General features: G+C 29.5%; 2 protein-coding genes across 2 annotated transcripts; both read left to right on the top strand.

The window, feature by feature from the left end:
• The first annotated feature begins 13,717 nt into the window (after nucleotides 1-13,717).
• LOC123298837 (LDL receptor repeat-containing protein egg-2-like) lies at nucleotides 13,718-18,781 on the top strand. The gene is made up of 4 exons (XM_044880932.1): nucleotides 13,718-13,784; nucleotides 17,210-17,474; nucleotides 18,027-18,199; nucleotides 18,522-18,781. Exons 1-4 carry the CDS (start codon nucleotides 13,718-13,720, stop codon nucleotides 18,779-18,781), a joined length of 765 nt encoding a protein of 254 aa, XP_044736867.1.
• Nucleotides 18,782-20,721: 1,940 nt separating this feature from the next.
• On the top strand, nucleotides 20,722-25,067 carry LOC123298031. The gene is made up of 5 exons (XM_044879902.1): nucleotides 20,722-20,859; nucleotides 20,928-21,125; nucleotides 21,186-21,315; nucleotides 21,913-22,244; nucleotides 24,860-25,067. The coding sequence occupies exons 2-5, from the start codon at nucleotides 20,928-20,930 to the stop codon at nucleotides 24,956-24,958; spliced, it is 759 nt and encodes a 252-aa protein (XP_044735837.1). The 5' UTR covers nucleotides 20,722-20,859; the 3' UTR covers nucleotides 24,959-25,067.
• The last annotated feature ends 1,996 nt before the right edge of the window (nucleotides 25,068-27,063 follow it).

Here is a 27,063-nt window from a genome sequence, read left to right as displayed (position 1 = left end):
TTCACTCCTCATATTCAAGCTTTTTATGTCTAGGTTTGACGAAAAATATACTCACGGTCTAAAACTGTCACGCATAGGAAAATAAACTCATAGTCTAAAAATGTATCGCGTAGGAAAAAACAGCTAGAGAAATAATATTGAGATTTAATTTTGTTCAGTATGCAATTTGTATATCATATCTACATTAAAATTGTTGAATTTTATTACTTATATATTATTTCTTTAACCGGTATTTCTAGGCACGGATGCCGTACTGCTAATTCCGTACGGGTCAAGCTAGTAATATTATAATGAATATTTTATCTTAAAATACGTTATATAATCATAAATCGTTAAATAAGTCATATAGGAAGTGCATAAGATTGACTATTTTTATAGCGCGTTAAATATGTTTTGCATCAGGGCGTCAAAAAACTTGGCGCCTTGGTCTGGCTATTTAAAATAATCAGAAAAGGACGAATTTTAACCAAAATAAATTAATCATTTTCTCCCTCAATGCAAAAAAAATTGAGCAAAATTATTATCCATTGAGAAAAAATTAAAACAAATTAAAAACGATATTAGCTTTTTTAAGGACTGCGTGGCCTGAACTCTGTCGTCTAAAAGAAGACTACATGGGAGCACAAAATTTGATATATCTAAGCATCACTTTAATAGATCGAAATTTAATCCAAAAAATGGGTCAAGGTTCGATCAAAATAGTTACTGTTTTAGATAGGTTATGTACTTTCGTCTTTAAGAAGAAATAATGGAAGGGGATTGTATAACGCTATTAAATTTATGAAAATCCACATCGTGATAACTAGACCATGAATGATTTAATTTGTTCTTTTAAATAGAAATCTTGTGAAACAAATAAAATTAAACCATCTCAAAGTGAAAAAACACTTTTGCAAAATGAAAATTTGTATTCAGGAAATTAATTGAAACGTTTTTATTTTTTAGAAGATATTTTGAAATATCCAAGGACTTTTACAATAATTTTTTAATAAGTAATATTCTCTCTCATAATACACAAGTCATTAATTTTAAATTAAAATTGCTGAAAATTTTAATGATCGTCACACTAACGCAATTTTAAATATATTAAATTGAAAAGTATTATAAAAAATAGAATTCGTTCTTCTTAATTATTCAATAATAGTTTGTAATGTCAATTCCTTATAATACGTTTTTATTAAACAGAGTAAAAAGATAAGATCGATTAAAAGTAAACCCTTTTTAGGCTCCAGTCTGCTAGTACGGCAAAATGTAAATTTTTGCTTGCAATATAACTTAAAACTTTGTTTAAAATTCAGTCAAATTTTGTCTGTATATATCAAAATTTAGGCATAGCTTTTCAAAATTTCAAATTCAAAAAATGTACTCCAGTTGATATACTCGTATATTAAAACAATCACACGCAGTTTTTCTCTTGATTCTCAAAAATGCTATTGATTTTCATACTGTGATACCTTAGAATAGGTACGCAAAAATACCTGGGGTCAAATAATGAATTTTCATATTACCCTAGTCCGATTGCTCATGGCTCTTTTCACATTTAGGCAAACTAACGTCTTGCCCATCAAAAAGATTCCTAAATGTCAAAATCCCAGCGGAACCTTTTTCAGTTTCAACAGCTCAAGCAATATTCATTCTAGTAAGTATTCATACTTTGCTGCGACGAATGCGTAGGCCTAATATATACCGTTTTATAGCTTCGACCTGATTTACAGGCTGAACACCGTATAGTACGAATGAGTTCGAGACATTTGCTTTTTGTTTTATACTTTCGTACTGTTTCATTATCCGCTAAACACAACTCTTCGGAAAAATAGAAAAGAAAGATTAATATAAACAAAATAGAAAAATATTTGCTCGACCTGTGCTAATTCCGCAGTGCAGCGCCCGTGCCTAAAAATAGTTATAAACATCAACTCAGTATTTTACTTTATTCTTATTTATAGGCAATTTTATTACAGGCATAATTTAAAAATTACATAATGAACAAAACTAAACAAAAATAATTTGATATAGGAATAAGGATGATATTGTGTAAGCTGGAAAAAAACAAGCTAGAAAAATAATATATTAGATAATCACTATTGGATAAAGTACGCCCTTGAGTGTCATGATACATATTTTATCAATTCCTTATTTTATAACACTGTTCCAATTCATCATTTGTGATTGAATTTGTGTAGAGTAAAAATTTTACTAGAATTTCGTTAGCAAATGAGTACAGAACATTATTCACTACATTGAATTTATGGAGTCATACACACCTGCTTACCACACGTTTAATTTTCACTCTATAAATAAATTTTAATTTTAATTGTTTTTTGAGTTTATTTAAAATTAAAATTTGTAATACTATGGTGGTTACTTCTGTAAGTAACATATATTAAATTTAGTTATTATACCATGTATAATATGTTACATATATCAAGGTATACTAAGTTTAGTCCCAAGTTTGTAACGCTTAAAAATTTTGATTCTACGAACAAAATTTTGCTATAAGTGTTTATAAAATCACTTCATTAGTCCATTTCCGGTTGTCCGTCTGTCTGTCTGTCGTCTGTCGTGTTTCGTTTGTCCGTCTGTCATCACGATGACTTAAAAACGAAAAAAAACAAGCAATAAAGCCACTTGACAGAGTCTTATAAATCGTTACAGATAGAACAAAATTTAAAATGTAAAAAATGTTCCTTATAAAAAAATAAACAACTTTTGTTTGAAACATTTCTTCGTAAACATGACTGTTTACCCGTGAGGGCGCAAATTGTATAATAAGTATTATATGAGAATATCAATTATGAATGTGTCACATGTATGCAGTATGTCTAATGTGCAGACAGAGTAATCAACACTGTCTACACATGGTATTTTAACAATTAACTCAGTCTATTGTTTGTTTTCACTTGTTTTAATTATATTTCTTAATAAAATTATTAAAGAAAGCTCAAAGATTACAGGCGGTCTTACACCTTTTACTTCTTTTAGAGCTATTTGTCATACAATACAATGACGTCAATGGGGTTTTATATTCCAAATGATTATTATTTAGGGTACCATAGCTTCTGTTTTATATGGTTAGTACATTTATTCTATCTTTATAGTTATTCTATAAAGATAATATAACATGGATCAAATTTTCGGATGTCTTATTGAGTTTAATACTATGCTTTTATGCATGCGTTGCCTCATATGTAGGTACTATTGAACCTGTAAATATGCATTTATGTATATAATCGCGGAAACGAAGCACAAAAGTTCGAAAATTTGAAAAGTAAGACGTATTTGAATGCGGTTTTCTGCATTTGATTCGTTAGAGCGTTAGGAAATTTTGTTGTTTAAAAGAAATTGGTATATAAGAAATTAAAAATATGCAATTATCATAACTAATATGCATTTTATAATTGCATTTTAAATTGACCGTAAATGGGTACCTGGTGTCAGATTCTGTCACGATATTCGTGTTCAGCGACCCCAAAAAGGTCCGAGTTTCGACTTTGGACTGATTAAATAACAAATTTCCCGATACCTCCACGAGACAGCGGGGATATCGTTTACCCTGGATACCAAGTACGTCGGAAACCCGGGCTCTGACGTAACGCAATATTCGTGTTCGGTGTCTCCAAAAACCTCCAAGTAACCAGCTTGGAATCATTTTCATCACTATCAACCGAATTGTGAATTTAGTATATTTACGGTTAATTAAAAATGCAATTATAAAATGCATATTATTAATTCAAATTGCATATTTTTAATTTCTTATAAATCAATTGAGGTCACAAAATTTCCTGACATTCTAACGAATTGAATGCATAAAACCACATTCAAATCCGTCTTACTGTTCAAATTTTTCGAACTTTGACTGTTTTTAGTGATTTAGCTTAATGCCTAGCTCAACTGTTGTGATGTAAATTGATAAAGAGAGATTCGACGAATTTAAAAATCAATTATTAAACTAAATAGAAAATCTTGGTTATTTGCGTTGATGCACTTCTATCCACTGGATCGTAAACTTTATTGACAGTATAAATTATTAGCTATTTACATTTACATTCAATCTTTTTTACAAGATGTTTTACAATTTGTGTATTCGTTATTGTGTATTTATTTCGAACGTAAAAATAATAAATAGAAAAATCAATACATAAAAAATAATCATCAATTTTTGAATTTTATTTCAATTCTCTATAATAATCCATAATATTGACTTTCACCAAGAAAAAGCTATGTAAAATTAAATATAAGTTAATTAAAATGAATAAAATATACAAAAGAATTCACAGATTACAAACATTATTTGGGCATAGTGTGCAATGTTCGTGACGTAGTCGCGAAAAAATTCGAAGTCGTGATTTGAGTGTATCCATTTTGGGAATCCTTTAATCTATCTTGACTGCTTAAGGAAGACGAATATTCTAAATAAATATGCCTGTATCGATTTTTTTGCATACAAAGAAAGTATGTATAGACCCACATAAATTTTTTTTAGCTCTGTAAGAGCAAAAGGGAGAAATGTGGAAGGAATGACTTTTATATTTAAACTTTTTCTATCTCTAACGGTTTACAAGATGGGTCCTACAGATCCAAGACCCAATTGACCTATGTTGCTCATTTACGAACTCAAACTCACTTTTTACGTCCTGGGCATGCTATAAAAATATCTATGTGTCTTTTTGTTTTTGAGCTATCGTGCTGACAGATAGAGCGGCGGTCCGACAGATGAACAAACGGAAATGGACTAACTAGGTGATTTTATGAACACCTATACCAAAATTTTGTTCGTATATCATTAATATTTCTAAGCGTTACAAACTTGGGACTAAAACTAGTATACTTTGATATATATTTCATATATACAGGGTATATAAATTAGACAATATTTATAACGCCATTTACGCTACCAATTAAAAAACGGGGTTAAAGTTTACCATAGAAGTGTTTAGGTACACAATTTGTATTTATATTAATATCAAAGATAAAATACGTATACATTACAAATTCTCATATAACATTCATATATCAAATTTATTTAATAATAATTCTTTGTCTATGATAGAAATAAAGTATGCTTTTATGTCTTTGAGCTAAATAATACCCAATAAAAGAAATATAATATTATATTTTATATTATAGGAACAATTCTTATGATAAATACTAAAACATGCCTGTGTAAATAAGTATTAAATTTACTTCGAATCCAAACTTCAGTATCCGTATCATATTTTGAAAGCAGCAAGCTTCTTCTGAGGGCGAAATCAAAGGGCTCTGTTGCAGTAGGTGTATGGAAAAGTTTTACAAAATGTTCCCTCAGGGTAAAATAATGTTTCATTGTTTTAAGTGAACTATTAAAATCATCTATTATATTTATCGATAGATGGCTTCCACGTGATCAAATTAATCGTGGAACTACTTTACTTATGGCGATGAAAAAGCTATTTTGGTGTTTCGTAGGAAAAATATTAATTTTACTACTTTTGATCTATGGCAAGATTTTTAACGTAAAATTTATTTTTTATGTTAGTTTTCGCCGGCTGGTTGTTTTACTCTTGATAATGATAATGAATTTTAAGGACAGTTTTTATGACAATATCCAAATATGTCATTACGGGTAAAATGATCCCCTTTAGATTGGTTAAAATGATCCCTATTTTGTATGTAAAATTATACTAAGTTAAAACAAAAAAAATTCGTAGGCTAATATTGCAACACTTGAATAAAGAACTAAAATTATTTCGACATTCTACATATCTCGAATAGTTCGGCTATAAATTACATTTTTTTCTTAGAGTGATCATTTAAGGATACCTTCCCTTATTTGATGTCTAAGGGAAGAATAGTGATGGTGGATCTATATTGGTCAAGACATTAATAATAATAATTTTTCTATGTGTCAAAGAGTATGTTATAAAAACCCAAAAATTTAGCCAAGGTTAGTGCAACTACGATATGTTTCATACATTAAGTATAAAACTTAAATATAGGCCATATGAGTGTTCTAGTAGGACTTTTCGTTCGTGAGATAAGTAGATGCTTTGATCCCAGCTACAGATATATACAAAGACCTTAAGGGACTTCGAAACGAGTGGAGATGGTACTCAATATGTATTTTTACCATTCACAACTAGATATCGTAATATTCATATTTACTTATAACCTAGTAATAGTTGAGGAGTAAATGGAAATGCGAATATTATTAGTAATTTCTTCCTAATAATTACAACATAAATTGAGCTTGTTTTTTACTTTGCTCTTGATTCTTTAGTTACATAAAATGACGCAAATAGATCCATTACATTTTACAAATAAAACTTTGGTGGTTTTATATTTATATTACAATTTTTATACCATGTATATATGAAATATATCAAGGTATATTAAGTTTAGTCCCAAGTTTGTAACGTTTAAAATTATTGATATTACAAACAAAATTTTGGTAAAGGTGTTCATAAAATCATATAAATGTCAATATACGGCTGTCTATCTGTCTGTCTGTGGACACGATAACTCAAAAACGAAAATAGATATGAAGAAATAGATATAAACAGTGAGCAATATAGGTCAATTGGGTCTTGTGTTCCTAGGACTCATCTTTTAAACCGTTAGAGATAGTACAATAATTTAATTGTAAAACAACGTTCCTTATAAAAAAGTAAACAACTTTTGATTGAAACAATTTTTCGTAAAACATCTCTGTTTACCCGTGGAATGCAAATAGGACAAAACTTTGGTGTCCATTTTCTCCAAAACTATAAGAGATAGATTGTTGGAAATTTGCAGGTAGCTTCAGCTAGTGGTCTTGTGAATCATTCTTGAAATTTTTTCTCGAAAAAATCTAGTGAATAATAAAGTTTCGCAAAGCAAATAATTGGCAGCAAAAAGGCAAAGCCTTTTATACAAAAACGTATAAAAGAATGGTTAATTGATTGAATTTCAAATTTTTGGGAACATTTTCATTTTTCGGTTTCGAAATATCTTAATTTACTTCACTATACACCAGCCATGTATAAGAAAAATATAGAACTATATGCTTAAATTTCCTGAATAGAGAATACACATTTGTTTTAACATTTTCATCAAGTTTTGACAAATTTCATCGGTGTGAATCGATTAAAAATTTCTGTCATTTGTTCCCTGGCTACAATCTGTAAATAGAAATAAAAATATAGTTTTATACCTATATTTGACATAGACAATTTGCTATACTGCAATGTATCATATGTATCAAAAAGATACCAAACAAATTGAATTTCAATAAATTTATCCAGAGGAAACCCTTGAACAATTCATGTTAACCGATTTCAAAATTAGAAAAGTAAAATTTGACGCATATACCTATATCGTGATACATAAAATTGATGGTATCGCTGAGAAACACAGTGGTAGATTAAGTCGCTTTAAGGCGAACATAAGCAAATGTAAGTATCTCTTCTTGATCTTCCAAAGATGAAGAAGAACAAACTGTCCAGTACGTTGCTCAGCGTATTGGAAACTGAATATTCGCTTGTTTTATATTGTATAGGATCTTGATATAAAACCCTTAGAACAAAAAATAAGATAAAAATTTGTCTCCCATGCAAGAAAAATAATGAATTTCATTATTTTGGTTTAATTTGTGACCTTTTTTCATAGTAAATAAATCATTACCCTTTTCGAAGGACACTGCAGACTCTTGATAATTTAACTCTTTGAATGGTAACTACGCCAAGAAAATAATTTTAATTATAAATTATTTTTATTGACCAACTAGAAATATGTGAAAATAACAGTATGTTTTAGATATGAATAATTTTCTTACACATTTTTCATGATATTTTAGCTAAGACGTCGAAAATTCCTCAGTTTGTAGAACTATTCATAATATTATAGACTACAAGCTCACGCTAAAATTTTTCGGGTGAAATGACCTACCAGGAATCATGTTTAAAAACATGCTCCTGTATGTATAAGTAAGTTTAAGCACAATGGCGTCAGTTTAGCACGGTACAAGTGAGTACAGATAAGAATATGAATGTCACACCCGTTGGTGTCTCATCCCTGCAAATAAGAACAGCGTTGCTGGATACTAGCTTTGCGTAAGTGTTCGAAGCGAATTACATGAATGACGTACAGAAATAAACCCGGTAACTTCGGTACTGGAAGTTAAAAAAATTTTTGATCTTTCATCAATTTGCCAATAAATGGCCAACGGCCTCTCCATTCTGCACAAATGTGAATGTAATTACAATAAGGGCAGAATGTCTAATGCGTTTCTCCACGCTTGTCTGTCAGTAGCAATTCTCGACCATGTATTTCCACCGTAGTTTCTAAACTCATCCGACATCTCTTACGTTGTCTTCCACAATTTCTATTATTCATTCTTGGTGTCCAGAATATAATTCGCTTTGTCCATCGATCGATTTTTTGATCGTAAAATGTGTCCTGTCCAGGTCCACTTTAGCTTTTTAGCAATAAACTTTGCTGAGCTAATTTGTGTTTTTCTCCTTATTTATAATTTTATCTCTCCAGGTAATATTGAGAATACAGCGTTCCATTCTTCTCTGGCAGATATCCAGTTTATGGCCAATCATGTCTGTTAGAGCCCAAGATTGACATCTATACGTTAAAACTGGTGTTATGCATGTATCAATTACCTGAACTTTCACCCTTAAAGAAAAATCTTCTCTCAGGACTTCTTTCAGAGACCAGAATTTCTGCCAGGATTTGGCGCAACGACGTTGGATTTCTTTGTTATAGCGATTATTAAATGATACAATTCGACCCAAGTAAACGTAGTCTTCTGCATCAATGATACAAGGTATTGGTATCATTGGACGGACCGTTGGTGATAATTTTTTATTTTGAATACTTTATGGTGAAGCCCGCATGGGCTTATAGTCTATTATTATCTTTCTTATTCTTTTTAAAATAAAATTTGCTTAGCCTACATTATAGATTCAAACTATAAATTATTATATTATTATGATGGTTTAACAAAATTCGATATTTGTACTAAATAATGTAGGTATATATTCGTACATGTATATAGCGAAAATAAACGTAATCATCAAGCGTAAAATACGAGATAAGAAAGGGAGATGAGTTATTATAATATGCGTCATATACATACATGCATTTTGGTAGCTTGGTAGCGTATATTATAAGTATATGTACACAATAGTGATGGGACGAATATTCGCGTACTTTTATACCATGCATATATGTAATATGCAAGGTATACTAAGTTTAGTCCCAAGTTTGTAACGCTTAAAAATATTGATGCCACGCACAAAATTTTGCTATAGGTGTTCATAGAATCACCCAATTAGTCCATTTCCGGTTGTCCGTCCGTAAGTCCGTCCGTCTGTGGACACGATAACTCAAAAACGAAAAAAGATATCGAGCTGAAATTTTTACAGCGTACTCAGGACGTAAAAAGTGAGGTCGAGTTCGTAAATGAGCATCATAGGTCAATTGAGTCTTGGGTCCGTAGGATCCATCTTGTAAACCGTTCGAGATAGAACAAAATTTTAAATGTAAAAAATGTTCCTTATAAAAAAATAAGAACTTTTGCTTGAAACATTTTTTCGTAAACATCATTGTTTACCCGTGAGGGCGCCAATTAGGCGGAAATTTTATAGTATGTACCATACTTGAATATCAGTTATGTATGTGTCACATGTATGTATGTGTTATGCGATAAAGAAATCAACACTGATTATGCATGGTATTTCAACAATTAATTCAGTCAATTGTTTGTTTTCACTTGTTAAACATTCGCATTCGCATCCGCAAAAAACGATGCGAATGGTTTTGACAAAAAATCATTATCATTTTGTATCATAAATTGCAAAATCATTCCAAACTTCACTAATATGTAGGTACTTTAATGTAATTTTTAATGCAATTGCAGTAAACTAACCTCAAAAAAACAACTGAATTTTGCTTTTCATGATCGTATATGGTTTGTTTTTAATGGACTTATACGACGGATACTTTTACGCTAATGTAGAATTATATGTACTAGCTCGACACGTGCGAAATTCCGCTTCCACAGCTACCCTGTTCTAGTTACTAAAAAACAACAACATTTTTCGTAGAAAAGTGGTGAAAGTAGTCAAAAGTTATTAAAATTATATTAGGAGAACATGCTTAAAAATAGTTTCATTTGAAATATCTTCACAGTTGCTGATTCACTTCTTAATGATGTCTTCAGTATTAGGAAAACACAAACATCTATAAAAACTGTTACATTCGAATCATGTTTGCCTGATACACTTATTATTTAACTCATTTTAAAATATAGATATATTTTTTTTTCGTTAAAACTATTTATTATTTGTCTAGCCTGTTTTTCCTAAGCGGTACAATTTTAGCCCGTGAGTATATTTTTCGCTAATAAGCTTGAAAATGAAGGGTGAGTCATGGAATTTGATAAAGGAGTAAGAAATATAAAGGTATGGACAAAAAAAATATGCTGGAGAAATAGTAAATATAATAGGGAATATTCATGTATTTTTTTATATTTTTAATTCATTGTTTACACCGTTATAACAAAATAAAAAATATAAATACTACTTAAAAATGCTGTATTTAAGTGTACAAAAATATTTAAAATACATTATAATTTTGAGACATTTAAACTCAGTTTTTTTGCGCTCTCTGTTGATGACGTATAAGTACGTTATTTGTCAATTGGTGACAGTTCAATGTATAATTTACACTTAAAAAAAATGAATTTACAACACAGAATTTACTCTCGTTATTATTAAGTTTTCTAATAAAAAGCCGTAGAATAGTATAATTTAATGAAATACCATATAAAATGTAAGTAATTAATATCATACAGTATGTCAACAAATTTGACAAGCCCGTACTATGATGTCACGTCCGTATAAAAATTTGAATTTCCGTTTTAGAAATTTTTAAATGCCCTCACTGAATTTGTAAATTTATTAATTAATTTTAAGTAATTAAAAAGATATTAATTACTAAAATAATGGTTTAGTTGAAATGTCCAGTCATTAAAGTTGCGGAAGAAAAATATTTGAACCAAATTTAAATTTCATGAATATTCCCTATTACCTACTATAAAATTTGTGAGCGCTTTTTTGAAAGTTAACATTCGTCCCATCACTAGTACACAATATATATTAAAAGTTCAGCCATATTCTACACCTGCCATTTTTCGATTATACCTACATAATATAAAGCGAGCCACGGCCACCTTTTTGAATAATACACCTTTTGTAATGGTTGTCCATTATTTAATTTTTACTGTGTATGTTTATTGACAATTTTGGTAATCGAATAATCTATAACATTGATAAAGTGACCAATTTACGATGTTTTTATATTATAAAATATATACTAGTAGGAAAGCTGATAGTGGTAAACCTTTGCCAAAAACACTAAAGGGGTACGGAGTTTTATATCCAAGACCTGGTTAAAAAAACAATCAATTTTGAACACTTGATAAAATTAATGAAATTATGACATACAAAAACAAATATTTGGTTTAGAAGTTTGATAAAACTTAATATATGTAATAATTTTGACACAAAAATAAAAAAATGCGAGTTCCCAAGTTCGAGTTTCCCAGATAAAATTTCTCCCGAAGCATAACCCATTGTATATGATTTTAATTGATATCTCAGAAACTACTAGTCTAGCATTCAAAAGACCCACATTTTAAAATTTTTAAAGTCTAACTTACTCTACAATTATCTAAATTGCCATAATCTTATATATTTAAACGAGCAATTCTTGTATATATATATATATATATATATATATATATATATATATATATATATATATATATATATATATCAACGATCTTGGAAATGGCTCCAACGATTTTCATGAAAATGAGTATGTAGGGGTTTTTTGGGGCGGTAAGTCGATTTTTCGTTTTTTCATGAAAAACTGAAACATACATCGCAAAATATGACTCTTCCTGACATCTTTTGGTGTATATCGTAGTTAATGAAATACAATGCAAATTATAACTCTTCCTGACATCTATTGGTGTATATCGTAGTTAATGAAATAAAATACATTACCGGGACATTCAAATTGGTATTTGTGTGGAGACATTTAAAACGGTCTTCTATTAGTGATAAATTTTGTGCCTTTTTAAGAATACCGAGCGAAGCTCGGTCATCCAGATATTCATAATAATAATAATCCAAGACTATGTACGTCATCGAGTTCTCTGAGCCTGCAGAAACGAACATAGTCACGAAGGACGAGCAAAAACAGACTAAATATCTTGATCTCTTACAAGAACTACGACAACTATACCCTGGCTACTCAGTCAAAATGGTTGTCCTCATTGTCGGTTGTCTTGGCGGAATTCGTCCCACTCTCGAGACGAATCTATCTCAAATTCTGGTCTGCAGGTCTCATCTTCGTCACCTTATCTCTCCATGCAGAAGGCTGTTATCATTGGCACCCTTCGTACATTGAGATCGCATCAGACTGTCTTCAAGTAACAGCCCTTGAAGTTTATTTTTCTATTTTTTTCTTTTAGTAGGTTCCACATCGCTGCGGTGCAGAGACGGAGCCTGCTTGACCAGGACATCAGACAGACTTACGTACCCCCAGACTACACGGCCACAAGTCAGTGAACTTTCTTCAAAAGACGTAGATGCATTGTGAAGATTTATGTCTCACAAGAAGATGAGTGACTCTGGGGTGTAAATCCTGTATCCGCTCTCCCTCCTTGACAGGCATGAATTCGTTAATATTCAAATTCAAATAATAATAATAATAATAGCCTTTCTTTTTCGAATTGTAGGCCAGTTCTTAAAAGTTTATATAGTATCTCTCAATTCAGTGTACCTTTTGGCATAGACCTCTAACTATCACCACTGTGTTCTATCTCCTGCAACCCTTGTCCAATAAGGTCCCAAAGTGAGGCGTATTTCATCTTCCCATCTTCTTATTGGGCGACCCTGCCTTCTTTTGTTGTCTCTTGGGTACCATAAAGTAGCCTGTAGCCTTATTTTTATTACACCGTAGCATATGGCCGGTCCAATCCCATTTTTGGTGATCAATGCGGTAAAGAACATATCGGTTACTTTTATTTTGTTTCTTATTTCAGATTGTTTGATTCTGTCTTTGAGCTTTACTCCAGACATATTTCTCTTCAAAGCTCGGTGGCATCTTATTAGCTTCAGGCGATGTTTTTCAGTGAGTGCCCAAGACTCACACTATAAAGTTTGCTTAACTAATTCCACTCATTATGCTCATTTTAAGGCATACTTTACATAGTTAATCATAGTTGTAATGGTAGAAACACTCTATTTATAAAACAACTCGATTAATTATTTTTCGAAATGAATTATTAATAATATTCTTTTTGTTTTTTTTTTTCAAAAAATAAACATACTATTATTCTATAAATTCACTATCCTGTTTGTTTATCCGTATAGAAAATCCCTCCTCGCAACAACAAACACAACATTAACCAACTGTTAAAAATGTTGAGAAAGGGGTGCATTAGGGAGGAAAAAAACTGTCGGAATGAGTGAGGGTGGTATAGATAGAGGTATATTATGGAATGGAGCGGTTGTTAACTAAAAAACACATGTCATGTTTCGATAGTAAGTTAGTAACAATGTAGGTAATAAACGTAAAACAAATAAACAAATTTAATTTTTTTCATTCAATTGATAAACTTGACGTTGAGAAGTTCGATTTTTTTTTAAATAAATATTAATAATAATGATATTATTTAAATATGAAAGAAATATTTATATCAAGTATTTATAATCCATGCGATATACAAAATCAAACGAATATTGAACGTAATATATTTACAAATAAATGGATTTTAAAAGTGAATGAAAAACGTAAATTTTCATCAAATAATAATCATAAATTTATACAAAAAATATTATTTTATTCATCAGTTTTTATTATAATTATTTTATTGTTATTTGCAACAATTATTTCGATTCAAGTATTTGGTGAGTTATATATATTATTTTTCTTTTTTTGTAAATTAATTTTTAGCTGAGGATTTTTATTATGGCCTACGCTTCTTTTTTTTTTTAATATAAAACGAACAATTCTATTTTAAATTACATCAAATTCCCACGTGGTATTATAATCATCATTATATACTTTTTGTGTTTTTCCAAACCTTTTTGAAGCTACCTTCAGATGTATATAAGAAAATCAGGCACGTAATTAAGGAATTCTAGAAACTGCTGTAATTTCGGGGGTTATTATGCAAGAGCATAGTTTCATTAATTTTACTATAAAACCGTCAAATTAAATTAACCTTTTCAAAATCTTTGGTTTCTTAAGTTATTCTATTCTTGAAATTAGGAAAAACTCAGTTAATCCGGCAAGGAAATCTTATTTTCAAAATTTTCCAATTTTAAATTAGAAAAACTGTGAAACTTCATAAAACAAAATTTTTTTTTGGTGAAAATCTTGGTAAAATTATAACTATGAGAATTAAAAAAAGTTTTTTGCTTTAATCAATTTCAAAAATAGGTCAAAATAGGTATCTAAACTTATTTCGAACAGGGACATTTAGAATATGATATTTATGTTTGTATTTGCATTTTTAATACGCTTTTATTAACTTCATACGTATGTTAGTATATAACAGAGAATTTGAACATGACTTGACCCCCTTCAAAATGTCTGAATAACTCGAAATTTGGCATACTTATCAAGGACCGATGACAATTCCATATTTTAAACAGTTAGTCTCGTTATCGTATCAGGATTTTCAGAATTAGCTATTTTTTGGTATCTAATATCCAGTAGTGTCTTTGCGCGTTGTCAATAAGGGAAACTACCAGGCGCGCCGATCATCTATTTGTCGGATAAGCTACCGACTTTGAATAAGGTACAATTTTCGTAGAGGGAACCTGAAAAATTGCTAATTTAACGGATAAGCTAAGTTAACATTAACTATAAATTAAGAATAAAGTAAGTAAGAATAAGTGTATTTTTTGTAAAAAAGCGTGGGGTGCATAGTGTCAATAGTTATAAATATTTTATTGACTCCCTGGTGGAAAAAATAATAAGTCTGAACAAGTCTTAGGAAACTTTGAAAAAGTCTTAGAAATTTTAAAAAAGTATTAAGAACTCTGAATAACTCTGAATTAGACTAGTCCGAAAAAGTTGAGAAATTCAAAGTTCCTAAGACTTTTTCAGAACTTCTAATTCTTTCTTCAAATATTTTTTCCACCAGGGCTGGTATGAGCAAAAGGATTTTCAATTTGATATTATCTTAAAAAGCACCCCAAGTTTTTTTACAATAAAATATAAATTTTTGGCTTATTTTACACTATTCTTAATTTATATTTATAAAAATTTACTTTCTATTTTTTATTTGAATTTTCTATAAAAGCTTGTTTTTTTATTTTTTTTAACTTTAATACTTAATCTAAGCACAATAATTCTTCAAAATACTAGAAACTAGTTCATACAGTAATAGGTAACTTTGACTATAGACGGGCATCATTCTCACCCCATGTTTTAGCTACTATACGTACCTGGAGAAAAAAGTGTAGGAAATATACATTTTTAATTTTAATTTTTTTCTTACAAAATAAATTCTTTCTATCTTCTATACCTATTCTAAGAAAAAACATTAACATTTCATTTTTAATATGAAATTGAAATAAATACGTAAAAATCGAAATATGTTTTTTATAACAATAAGAATAATCCTCATAGGGATAACGAAATCACAATACATATAGAAATCAGGATGCATTTTTCTGCCTTCTTTTGTCACGATTAATTATTTTGTACTCTTTCCCGAAATTTTGAAACCGGACAATTTTGACAAAATATTACTGTGATTCAAGTTTTTTACTCGTATATGCACATTTTTAGCTCGATCAGGTCAACACCGGTTGCCATGATTAATTATTTTGTATCCTTTCCTGAAAAAAGTAATCTTTCCTGAAACAGCTAAAAAAAAATTGACAGGGATTAAATTCAAAATAATTCACAAATTCATATATAAATGAAAGGATAATTCATCTAAGTAATTCCTTTTTAAACTAATAATTTTATTAATTATTAATAAAAAATATTTATATTTTTGAATTTAAAAAACGTCTTGCTAAATCACGATAAATTTTTCAGCTTGTTTCTATGGAAAATTACGCTATAATATAATGAAAGCAAGTTTAGAAACAAACCATTTATCATTCTGCATGTTATTTTATCACATTGGTATACGGGATATATTTACCAATCAAGCTTATCACAGTTCCAGAAACCGACATAATCAATGTCAAATTTCGTTTTTTTTTTATACCATGTATACATGAAATATCCATAGTATATTAAGTTTAGTCCCAAGTTTGTAACGCTTAAAAATAATGATGCTAGGAAAAAAATTTTTTCATAGGGGTTCATAAAATCACCTAATTAGTCCATTTCCGGTTGTCCGTCCGTCCGTCTGTGGACACGATAACTCAAAAACGAAAAAAGATATCGAGCTGAAATTTACAGCCTACTCAGGACGTAAAAAGTGAGGTCAAGTTCGTAAATGAGCATCATTGGTCAATTGGGTCTTGGGTCCGTAGGACCCATCTTGTAAACCGTTAGAGATAGAACAAAAATTTAAATGTAAAAAATGTTCCTTATCAAAAATTAAACAACTTTTGTTTGAAACATTTTTTCGTAAACATCACTGTTTACCCGTGAGGGCGCCAATTAGGCGGACATGTTTGTATGTGTAATGTGATAAAGAAATCAACACTGACTATGCATGGTATTTCAACAATTAACTCAGTCAATTGTTTGTTTTCACTTGTTTTTTTTTTTGCATTGCGCATATCGGGTGAATTTCAATGTTAAACCCCAAATTCACTTTCTTCTATCACGTCAGATTTTCGCGCAAGTTGAATTGAATTGGATGATACTAATCCCTGAATTGTTAGTTTACTTTTTCTGTCTTTGAAATATTTTCTTCTTCTTCTAAATATTCCTACTATCAGAGCACGTTTCCGCTTTTCATCTACTGTTTCCCGCTTGGGTTACATCGCAAAATATTGTAAATTGAAAACAGTACTTCTACAAAAGTGCAACTGAAGAGCAGAAAAGATCATGTATTTTTTTTTGGCAAATGAAATTTTTTGCAAAAAGGATGTTCAATTTTTATCGATTTAAATTATTTTTTCAGATAAAAAGGACCATTTAAATAAATTTAAAATATTAAATTTTAAAAATGATACAAAATTCAATTATGAAGAACCAAATTTTATATCACCAAATGATATTGCACAACAAAAAAATTATTCTTTTAACGATTCTGAGTCGTACGAAGAAAAAATAAATAATAATGACTCTATTGTCAATAAAACCAATATTGGAGCCAATAATTGTGGCCACTGTGAATTTAATGAAATATGCATATTTTTATCACGACAAACATTAGCAAAATGTGTTCAAATTAAGGATGCCAATGATCCTACGGGATGTGGTGGAATTTGTGCGTTAGAAACTGAATATTGCAGGTATTAAACTCCATTTTATATTTGTAGAAAAATTTCGGAATATTTTGGATCAAAATAACATTTTCTGGCAATTTTCAAAAATGGGAAAATTATTATGGCTACTTTTTGTGGAAAATAAAATATCGAATCGAAATTTTAGATTTAACCGATCATGATTCTGGTATTGAAATTGGAAAATTCAGAATAGCACGTTCAATACAGCTGACATTTTGAGGAAAATTGAAATTTTTACAGAAAATTGATACATGCAAATAAACTATAATCTCAAACTCCAGATGAGGCTTAATTTCTAGGTCGCTAATCACGATTCCCTCTTTCCTTTTATCATTTCAAAATAAAAACCGGCATCCTCAAATAAAGATTTTAGTTTAATTTTCTCTAAAATGTTGGCCATATTGAATTCTGGGATGCTGATTTTCAGAGTTTCAAGATTTTGATCTACGTATTTCACAAAAACAAAAATTATGATTCGTCTATCGGCCACAAAATTTCCAGATTTCAATTTTATCAAGCTGTTTGACAAAATTATGGGTATGTTGATTTTGTTTTCAGAGAGGTGATGAAAGGATCCAATGTTTTTGAATGTGTAGAAATTAGGAAAACATTTTCTCCTCAATGCGAAATTGCAGACAATGAATTTAATTGTGGAGAAATTTGCTTGGAGAAAAGTAAAATTTGTGATGGAGTCATAAATTGTGTGGATCGGAGTGATGAAATTGATTGTGGTAAGTTTGAGGGATTTAATTACTGCCAGATGTCAGCACGAATACCAAAACTAGGATTTCTCGAAAAAACTATGAAACTATGAGAAATACTAAGTCTAAGTCTTATTGAAAGCCTGAAATCGATAAGGGAACTAGGTCGAACGCACCTATCATCAATAGAGGAACTTGGGAAAAAGAAGTTTTATTCGAAGCTTAGAATCGATAGAAGAACTAGATCCCGTATCTCACACATGTATTACGTAATCATGTGTCAAAACAATGATAGGATCAGAAAATAATTTTTTAACAGAGTTTTATAAAAAATGGTATGTTTTTTTTCTAGAGTGTAATGAAAAAACTCATTTTAAATGTGGTGATAAATTATCCTGTTTTCCAATTACATTTAAGTGTAATGGTATTGTTGATTGTTGGGATGCAAAAGATGAAATATCATGCAATAATGGATGCCTACATCAGAATGATGAAGAATCCATGGATTCATTTCCATGTTTTAATGGTAGTAATTGCATATCTATACAAAAATTTTGTGATGGAAATATTGACTGTTCCGATGAATCAGACGAGCCAATTGGTTGTAGATAAAACTAATAATATTATTTGAAAAATATATTTTTTAAATAAAAGTTCTAAATAACATGTTAATTTTTTTAAACCCTTTACGTCAGTCAGTTTTTTAACATTTTGACAATAAAATCAATTTATTAATAATGATTAATAAGGCGATGGCAGATACAAAGCGAAGTATTTATTGATACAACTTCCATGACCTAAAAATTAACAATAGTCACTTGTAAGATTTAAAAATACTCTTTTGGTTACTGATATCAACGATAGAGGGATAATAATATCAACAATGAAGTTTGCGTTATGACTAATGCGAATGATGAATGTGCGTCGTGCGTCACTGCATCACGGCTAATCCAAGACAGTGTAGTATGAAATTATATTTTTGTTTTTTGTAGCATAAAACCATTTGTCATATATTTTCAAATAAAATTAAACTAGATTTAAGTCGCATTTCTCATAAAAAACTCATTGCCTTTTTACAGTTTCTTCTACCCTATGTTTTTACTTTGCACCCTTAAATACTTTTTTTATTTTATGATGTTAATTTGATAATTATTAACTATAGCTTTACAAAAAAAAAAAATTAAACAGTTAAAACCTTAACTCTCATTTATTATTAAATTCATATAAATCAATAAACACATCATTAAAATACCAACCAAAAAATTAATTTTATGTATCAAGAGCCCCTGTTTCTCAAATAGACAGGTAAAGAGACCATAGACTATAGGGAGCAATGTGAGTGTCCGCTATTAAGAGATAGAGAACGCTGCTGAGCTACCTATCATTTCCTCTATGGTGACGTTATGCGTTCTGCTATTGCCTGCAGATCGTTATTCTGTAGAATAAGGTCATAAAGACGAAGGAAAAAGTTATTTTCCACTTTCACATCTGAGACTTACTTTGCGAGATAATTAACAAAATAAATTAATATATCTTTAGCGAATCACAGTTCAATAACATTTTGAATGAAACCAATGAAACACTACTTAAAGAGAGGATGTGTTCTATCATTGTGGAAGGAGTCTCTAAATGCAAAATTATTACATAAAACTCTATTTGGCTACTTTTGTTATTATAAAAACTAACCCATTAAAACCTACACTATGTTTCTTGGTAAATTAAGTGTTGTGCGCAACTTATCGTGCGAATATCACATACGTTAAGCATATATTTGGCAAAAAGGACCATAGTCCGTTTTGCTAAATATATGCTGAGGTACACATACACCAAGACAAACCAAAGTATATATGTTGTGTGTTGAAGTTGTAAAGTGATTCAATGTTTAAGATTTTGTGTTTATGATAACACAATTTATTCCCCCCTGCCTGTACCTATATTAATATATAATTTGATACCACCCACATCTAACTGTCTATTGGTGAATTATTTTTTTGTTTTCTTTTTAAATAATAGCAACAAAATATTTTTTTTAGTATTCACTACCCAATTAAATCAATTTACAACCAATTATTGTTTTAAGATAGTCTCTTCTATATTCTAAAGTGACACCTACTAATTTAATGAATTTGATAGGTCTGTGAATTCATAAATCTTTCTATTTTCCCATAGTCACATCTCCCGAATCAGGCCTCATATCGAAATTTGGTAAAGAGCTTTTTTCTTTGTCTTTATGAGCTTATTCTGTAGGCCAACGATCTGCAGTTAATAACAGAACGCCCTGTATAATCATTCTCTCTCTTACCTGCAGACACTCTCATGGCTAGCATAGGCACTCTTACAATGCTTCTAAACTAAAATTATTTAATCATTGAGATGTTTGGGATGCCAGATTTTGTAAGATCTATAATAAAATAACTAATAACTTATGATACGCCAATGACTATTTCTTATAAGTTGTTAACTTGTTACATACATGAAGTTATAAAGACATTCGTACCAACTGCATTTAGAGACTTTTACTACCTGACTGTTGCGTTAATGACAGAATGAACCATTGACTCATAGCAGGTGTGTTTACATGTTTTGTATATATACGTTTGCCACACCTTTCAACTTTAATTAATTTTAATGTAATTAATAAAAAAACACTATTTAATTTTAAATGTTTGTGCTTGATTACAAATAAAATCGTAAGTGATTTAATTTAATAACATAAATGTATGTGGAAAATTAAACCAAATATTATTTTAAATTTTAGATGCATTACGGCAAGAAATCACCAAGTATGGGTACCCCATCAGTGTATTCACACGTAACAAGTCGTTCATCGGCAAATTTACGTTCTTCACGTTCAGTAAAATCATTAAAAGTGCCTTGGTATCGTAAACCAATTCTACAGGAATCGATATTTTTAGATGTTCAAAGATCTTCATTGATTACAGCTTTTTTCTCTTTGGTACGTACAATATTTTTCGTAAAAATGATCTGAAATATAATATTAATTTTAAAATTTCAGTTTGTATCGTTATTTACTATTATTGTTGCTATTTTCGATGTATACTGTTATTCAATGGCGGCTCCTGGATCTACTCATTATGGATATTATATTCTTTCATACCAATTTGTTTACGTTGGTAATTCAAATGGTAAATTTAGTAGTTAAACCATATTTAATAGGGAATATTCATATATTTTTTAAAATATTTTTAATTCATTATTTACACCGTAAATATTTAAAGTACATTATAATTTTGAGATATTTAAACGCAGTTTTTGGCGCTTTCTGTTGATGACGTATACGTACGTGATCTGTCAATTGGTGACAGTTCAATGTATAATTTACACTTAAAAAAAATGAATTTACAACACAGAATTTACATTCGTTATTATTATGTTTTCTAATAAAATGCCGTAGAATAATATAATTTAATGAAATACCATATAAAATAAAAGTAATTAATACCATACAGTATGTCAACAAATTTGACAAGCTCGTACTTTGATGTCACGTCCGTATAAAATTTGAATTTCCATTTTAGAAATTTTAAATGCCCTAACTGAATTTGTACTTTTATTAATTAATTTTAAGTAATTAAAAAGATATTAATTACTAAAATAATGGTTTAGTTGAAATGTTCAGTCAATAAAGTTACGGAAGAAAAATATTTGAACCAATTTTAAATTTCATAAATATTCCCTATTACTCGATAAAGATTTCTGATTTGTTCTATCTATATTTTTAGTACGAAATGCCTTAGTAATGTTTGCCTTATTCTCACTGGTTGGAGCTATTGCAGTGTTTGTGACAAGTATCATGTTAGTTATTGCATTACGCAAAGAATATGAGAAAAAAATGGTACCATGGTTGATTGCATATTTTGTGTTTATAGTATTCCGATTTTTAGCAACATTATTCTTTTGCATTGTGAATGATATGATATTCGCGTATAATGTTTTTATGGGTCTTATTTGGTTTACTATCATTGCATTCAGTGTTTATGGTTGGCTATTGGTTTATTCGTTGTATGTTGAATTAAGTGATTTGACAAAATTGGAAGATTTAGCACATTTACGGGTAAATATTTTGTTTTTCCTATAATTTTATGAAAATGCTTGGGAATTATCATTTTTTATTCCAAATAAAAAGTGAATTCTTTATTTTTTCATTTTTTTGATAACTTAAAACGTCTGAAGAGAAATGAAAAAGCTATCGAGCCTTTTTATTCGAATTCTTACAACAAAATTTTTAAAGAATAGAATAATTTTTACTTCACTTTCAAACTTTCGGCAAATGGTGGTGGGGGACGATACAAATTTTGAAAACTAAAAAGTAATAGTATATTTTCAAATAAATGATAAAAAACTAGCTTAATAAGCCGGTCAATTATCAGCCTAGCCTCATTTCAAAACGGCGACGTTCAATTCAGCTATCAAAATGACTTGGATCGATATCGTTTAACTACTTTCCTGGTCATTTAAATTTAGTGCCACGCTCTGCCACCTGGCGCCGAAAATCACAATATTACGGCAGCAAGTAACAATATTGTTGGTGTTTCGTAAACGGTGACGCAAAAAGAGTATCATGGAAAAGTGAAGTGACAAAAAGTTAGAGCATGGTACTATTAAAAAATTGATTTTCACGGCAAGAGCTGTAGTATTCAGATACAAACTATGGCGACGAAATTTCAGAAAGTTCAATTTCTTTAAGAGATACCGTGTCGAGTCAGACGCCTTTATGGTGATCAGGGATTCAAAAAATGTAGTTGTAGGCCTACTGTGAATCATTGTCACAATAATAGATGTTAAAAGCTAAGTTTTTTGATGCTCCAAATGCCATGGAAGTTTAACTTGCCTTAACAGATAATATTTTAATTAATTGCATGTGTACTTTGTTATTCAATTGCTTTGTTATTTGATCCCATGATTACCAAATAGCAATATTTTATATTTTGAATTACGAAAATAAACAATTTCTAATGTCAGATATTTCATCTTTTTTGCAATTGGTCACCCTATTGAATGAATGGCCTAAACATTAGTCAGCCAATTCATTAAATATTTTATTGGACGTTACGACTGAATATCATTCAGGACGCTAGTTAAACGGCGCTGTTTAGTAAAAAGGCTAGGATCTTAACTGAATGGCTAATTTAGCTAATTGGCTGTGACATTGACACTCTTTTAGCTAATTGGCTGTGACATTGACACTCTTATCTTTCGGTAAAAAAATTGTGATATTTTATAATGTTGTAATTTAACAAGACAAGAGAGAGGGTTATTATTTGAGGCTGAAAATTTTCCCCATAATTATTTATTGTTATAAGCGAAAGTTGCATGAAAAAATTATAAAAAAATTTAATTAAAAATGCCCGCTTGTTGTTAATATTAATAACGATAAATTGTTTGTTTTATTGCAAAGATGTTGGACAGACAATATGGTAAGCTGTCATTGGGTAGTACGCTTCCCGAGATATCACACTGAGTTGTATAAAAGAAACCATTTTGTTTTAATTATTGTTATTTTATTAAATTCAATTCCCAATATTGTTCATAAGTATAACTTTTGGTATTTATACAGCTCAGAATACTCTTAATGTTATTTTTCTAAATTTATTATAAATGAAAAACAGGATGCTTCTACAATATATAAAAAAAATTAGGGATAATTTCATGATTAAGGGGGTTCGTTTTTGATAGTTTACGTTGAAAAGAAATTTTAAGAAAAAAGGCAATATGTTCAATAAAGTTATTTCTTTAGTTTCAAGTTCTTTATTACATAGAATTTGTAAAATCGTGTTCGTAGTTCGGAGCAGTTCTTCGATTCGAGGTATCGTTTCTAAATAACATCGTAGATGGATACTTTCATAAAAAAAAGCGCTTTTTTAAATCATTAGATTACACGTTACTAACATACTTGCCCTATTTGCTGTGAGCTTTCTATTCGATATCCTCTTTGTGTCTTTTTCATAGTCTTTGATTATTGAGAGTTCCAAGGATTGTAGTTCATTTATTTTAAATTTCTTCTCTCTGCAGAAACTAAATGAATTAGACTTTCATACATTTGAATAACTGGCCAATGTCAATTAGAACGGAATCTAATTTTTTGCATAGTTACTTACCAAATTAATTTTATGTTTATTTAGAAACTTTCACGAGTGCTGCTTTGTAACAGCCTCGCGTCTGTAGTCACGAACCTAGTTTGTTTTATAGAGAATCCGCCTCTGGTTGGGTGCCAAATGAAGGTCTTTCGAAGGACGATTTCAAAAATATATAATTCGTTTTATTTAATGCCCTAACATTAATGATCAATTAAAAGAATTAATAATTTCATTTTTAAAATTTATGTAATCTATTTATTCAAAATTTTGTACATAAATTATGTGTATATCTAATTGTGCAAACAGAGAGCTTAGCCGAGTTCGATTTCTGGTTTTTTTGCTAGTAGGTTTTAATATTACACAAGGTAGTAATACTTACATGTTTTTGGGTGGGCAAAAATGACTGAATCCACATTTTAGATATATTTTTTCGCTTTCTATGCAAAAATGAATCTCTAAACATGTTATATTAAATCAAAATAAAATTTAATCAAGAAATTATTACCTAAAATTTATTAAGTATATTTAGAAATATTCTGTATATTAATTGGGTGCATAATAGTTAATACAATTATATTTTCTTCAATTTTAGATGGGCACCATGGCCTCGCTGAATGCATCGACGACGCATTCCTTGGCGGGCTCTAGACCGACAACTCCGCACAGTACGGTATCAACGATGCCAGTTTAAAAACAAGTGTGTTCATTACAAGATAGTTTTTAAGATAAAACTTATATAATTAATCCGTCCGTATTTTAGTATTTTTTTTAAACAATATTTTGATATTTGAATATATTTATTTGCGTAGACAATTATTATTAAGATTTTAATGTACCAGATAATGAAATGTTTAGAATATTTTTCGTAAACTATTGGTTTTTTTTTAAATTAATTTTGCTACTTAAAGTGTATATTCTGCAATTTTGAAAGAAGTTATTTTTACGAATTTAAATACTGCCGAAATGAAGGTTTTTGAAATGTTTTTTCTGCTCGGTCATAACAAAACACTGTATCTGCAAGGGATATTTACAAAATTTAAAAAAAAAACCAAATTTTTGGCTACCCTGTACATTATTTAGAAGTTTTAAATATTCCTACATACTTTTGATAATAAGCAAAACTTCTTATAAAGAATGACTTTTTTTCTTAAAATGCAAAATAAGAAAATTTACACGTATAGTTACCTCTATCCGGGGACACGCTGTATAATAAGTATTTGAAATTTTTGATAAAAAAATTGCTATTATCACGACAAATCGTTTTAACATGAAAATTATAAATTTAGCTTGATAAAAATAATCGAGCAATTAAAAAATCAAATTTTAATGATTTTAATACAGTTTTGTATTTCTGCAATACTCAGTTAAAAGAAAAGATTGGCAAATGTCGCCAAGAAGGTTGATTTCGAACCACTCTTTCGTGAAATTAGTGGCATTTAAATAACTAGCTCTGTAGGTGTAGATACAGCGTTTTGACCTGTCGGGGCCTCTCTATATCCTGTACCAAGTACTTTTTAATTCTTTCGAGCCATTTTGGTCTAAAATATAAACGAACTTCGTGTAGATATAATTTATTTTTGAGACTACGTCCCATTCTAAACTAGATACTTGAGGTTCAAACAATAATTGTTAGTTGCAAAAGAGCACTTCAATTTAAATTTAATTGTAGTTTGTAATCAAGAATTTTACAAAGGAATATTGCACAATTTTAAGTGTTGTTGATAGATATTTTAGAAGATAAATCTGTTATTTTATTATCCTAAGTATCTTGTCTCAAATAGGTTGAAAAGAGTATTTTAAAGAATCTCAATCTTATTATTTTTTTAGAAATTGTTTTTATGATCTGATCGTACAGACATTTTAATATTAATTTTTTTTTAAAGCTTTTTATATCAACAAAAAAAAAATATTTACTTGACAGAAAAAATTTCTATGTTTACAAAATGAATTTGTTATAAAAAAAAATTATATTTAAAATAATATAAAAGAAATATAAAAATATTAATTTTTAAATGTTTTTTTAATAATTTTCACATTTTTGTTTTCGCACGTGTATTTTTTGTATATAAATTTTCGAAGAGATGTTTCATCACCTTAAAAAAGAATAAATATGTCTGTTCGTTGAGAACCAAGAAAAAATTATTCAAGATAAGTGAAAGAGATTTAAATAAGAATTTAATATATTGTAGTTTAACCAATGAACCATCATCAATTCAAAGTATCTACTATTCTCATTCGATCAAAAGAATGAATTTTTTAATTTAAAAAAGTTGCACCCCGGAACCTAAAAAATTAATAATGAATCGTGACGAAAAATTACGAATGAATGGTCGATATTTATTCATATTATTTAATATATATATAGAGTTATTTTTGATTCAGCGCGCTTAGGCAGTCCGCCAATGTTTGTCGATAGTAGACCTTTTTCACATTTTTTTTTCTTTTTTTTTAAATCAAAGTAAATGTCTTGATAAATGGGCTAATTTTTTCCCCGATTTTTTTGAAGCCATATGACCGAGAGAACAGACAATGGAAATCATTAAAATTCAAATTGGCGAAAACGATCCGGAAACACACGACGTTACACGAAGGTTGGTTTGACGTCATTTAAAATTGATAATAGTGATATATTAATAGAAATGTTGACACTTAGAGTAAGAGCCAGCGCCTGCCAGACATACGTTAAAGTATAAAAGCTGAAATTTTTTTTGCGTATTCTCACTGGTGTAGGGACCAATCTTTGGGGGCTACAAACTTTGACTAACGGTTCTTTCGGTAGGTAGCAGGTAATCAGGG

The sequence above is a fragment of the Chrysoperla carnea genome, chromosome 4, assembly GCF_905475395.1.
Source record: "Chrysoperla carnea chromosome 4, inChrCarn1.1, whole genome shotgun sequence".
Classification (NCBI taxonomy): domain Eukaryota; kingdom Metazoa; phylum Arthropoda; class Insecta; order Neuroptera; family Chrysopidae; genus Chrysoperla; species Chrysoperla carnea.
This window is presented reverse-complemented; position numbering and strand designations above follow the sequence as displayed.